The 1,247-nt window shown below is 60.5% G+C and overlaps 1 protein-coding gene across 1 annotated transcript; it reads left to right on the top strand.

The window, feature by feature from the left end:
- Window positions 1-69: 69 nt before the first annotated feature.
- Window positions 70-1,227, top strand: ETH_00039570 (uncharacterized protein; the record flags this gene model as incomplete). Its single annotated transcript, XM_013375638.1, has 2 exons — window positions 70-444; window positions 756-1,227. Coding segments are annotated over 2 exons (847 nt in total), but the record flags the coding sequence as incomplete, so codon positions are not given.
- Between the last annotated feature and the right edge of the window lie 20 nt (window positions 1,228-1,247).

The raw sequence follows: 1,247 nt of genomic DNA, 5'->3' as shown, positions 1-1,247 counted from the left end.
GCCCCTGCGGCACCCGCAGCGGCAGCCCCTGCTGCAGCAGCAGCAGCTGCTGCTGCAGCAAGAAGCTGCATGCACTGCAGCAGCAAACTTGGCTGCGTGGGGCTGGGCCTGCGGGAGAGGCGGCTGCTGCGGCTTGGGGTGCTGCGTCTTGCTGCTTCCAGTGGCCAGCGGCAGCTGCGTCGCCTGCTGCACTTCGAGCTGCTGCTGCAGCAGCAGCAGCAGAAGCAGCAGAGGCAGCAGCAGAAGCAGCAGCAGCAGCAAGAGCAGCAGCAACAAGCCCAGCAGCAGCTAGGGCAGCAGCAGCAGCAGCAAGAACAGCAACAGCAGCAACAGCAGCAGCGGCAGCAACAGCAGCAAACGGGGGGATTCACAGTCATTCTAGATGCAGCAAATATTGCGTACAATAGACAAAACAAAGCCACTGGAAAATTCTCCTACTCTCAAGTAAACCCTAAACCCTAAACCCTAAACCCTAAGTTGAGCTGTCGTTACGCCCGGCAAGGAGGGCTTGCCTGCGTCGCTGTAGGTGTGCTGTTGCTGCTTCTGCGAGCGCTTTTTGCTGCTGCTGCTGCTGCTGCAAACGTCTTTTGCTGCTGCTGCTGCTGCTGCTGAGCTCGCTACTGTTGCTGTCGCTGCTGCTCCAGCCGGCCGTGCATGTGAAGCTGAAATTGCAGTTGCTGCTTTACTGCTACTTCTAGCCGCGTCGCTACAGCTGCTGCTGCTGCTGCTGCTGCTGCTGCTGCTGCTGCTGACAGGTGGAACGGCTGCGCCAGGCACTCGTGGCAAGGGGAGAGAGGCCCCTTATAATTATTCCTGGGGTTTATTTTTGGGGGGTGAGACCCCACAGCCGCGCTGCTGCTCCTGCTCCTGCTGCTGCTCCTGCTGCTGCTCCTGCTGCGCGTCGCCTGAGCTGGCGGCAGCAGCAGCAAGACGGCAGCGATAGCAGCAGCAGCAGCAGCAGCAGCAGCAGCAGTGTGCTGTGTGAGTTGGGTCTCTGCCCCAAATGCGTTGATGAGGTTCAGGTGCCGAACCAAAGCAAGCGCTGCAGCAGCGACTCGACGCACCGCAGCAGCAGCAGCAGCAGCAGCAGCAGCAGGACTCAAAAGCTGACTTGCCAAGACAGGGCTTTGCTGCAGCTGTGGCAGCAGCAACGGTGTCTCTTCGTCTGCGGCTCAGGGGCCCACGATGACCACTACCACCTTCTTGCGACTCTCTCAGGCCCTATAGGCAGCAGCAGCAGCAGCTGC

Source organism: Eimeria tenella, genomic scaffold (assembly GCF_000499545.2).
Source record: "Eimeria tenella Houghton genomic scaffold, Eth_scaff2928, whole genome shotgun sequence".
Taxonomy (NCBI): domain Eukaryota; phylum Apicomplexa; class Conoidasida; order Eucoccidiorida; family Eimeriidae; genus Eimeria; species Eimeria tenella.
Note: the sequence above shows the minus strand (reverse complement) of the source record. Positions and strands in the feature narration are given on the sequence as shown.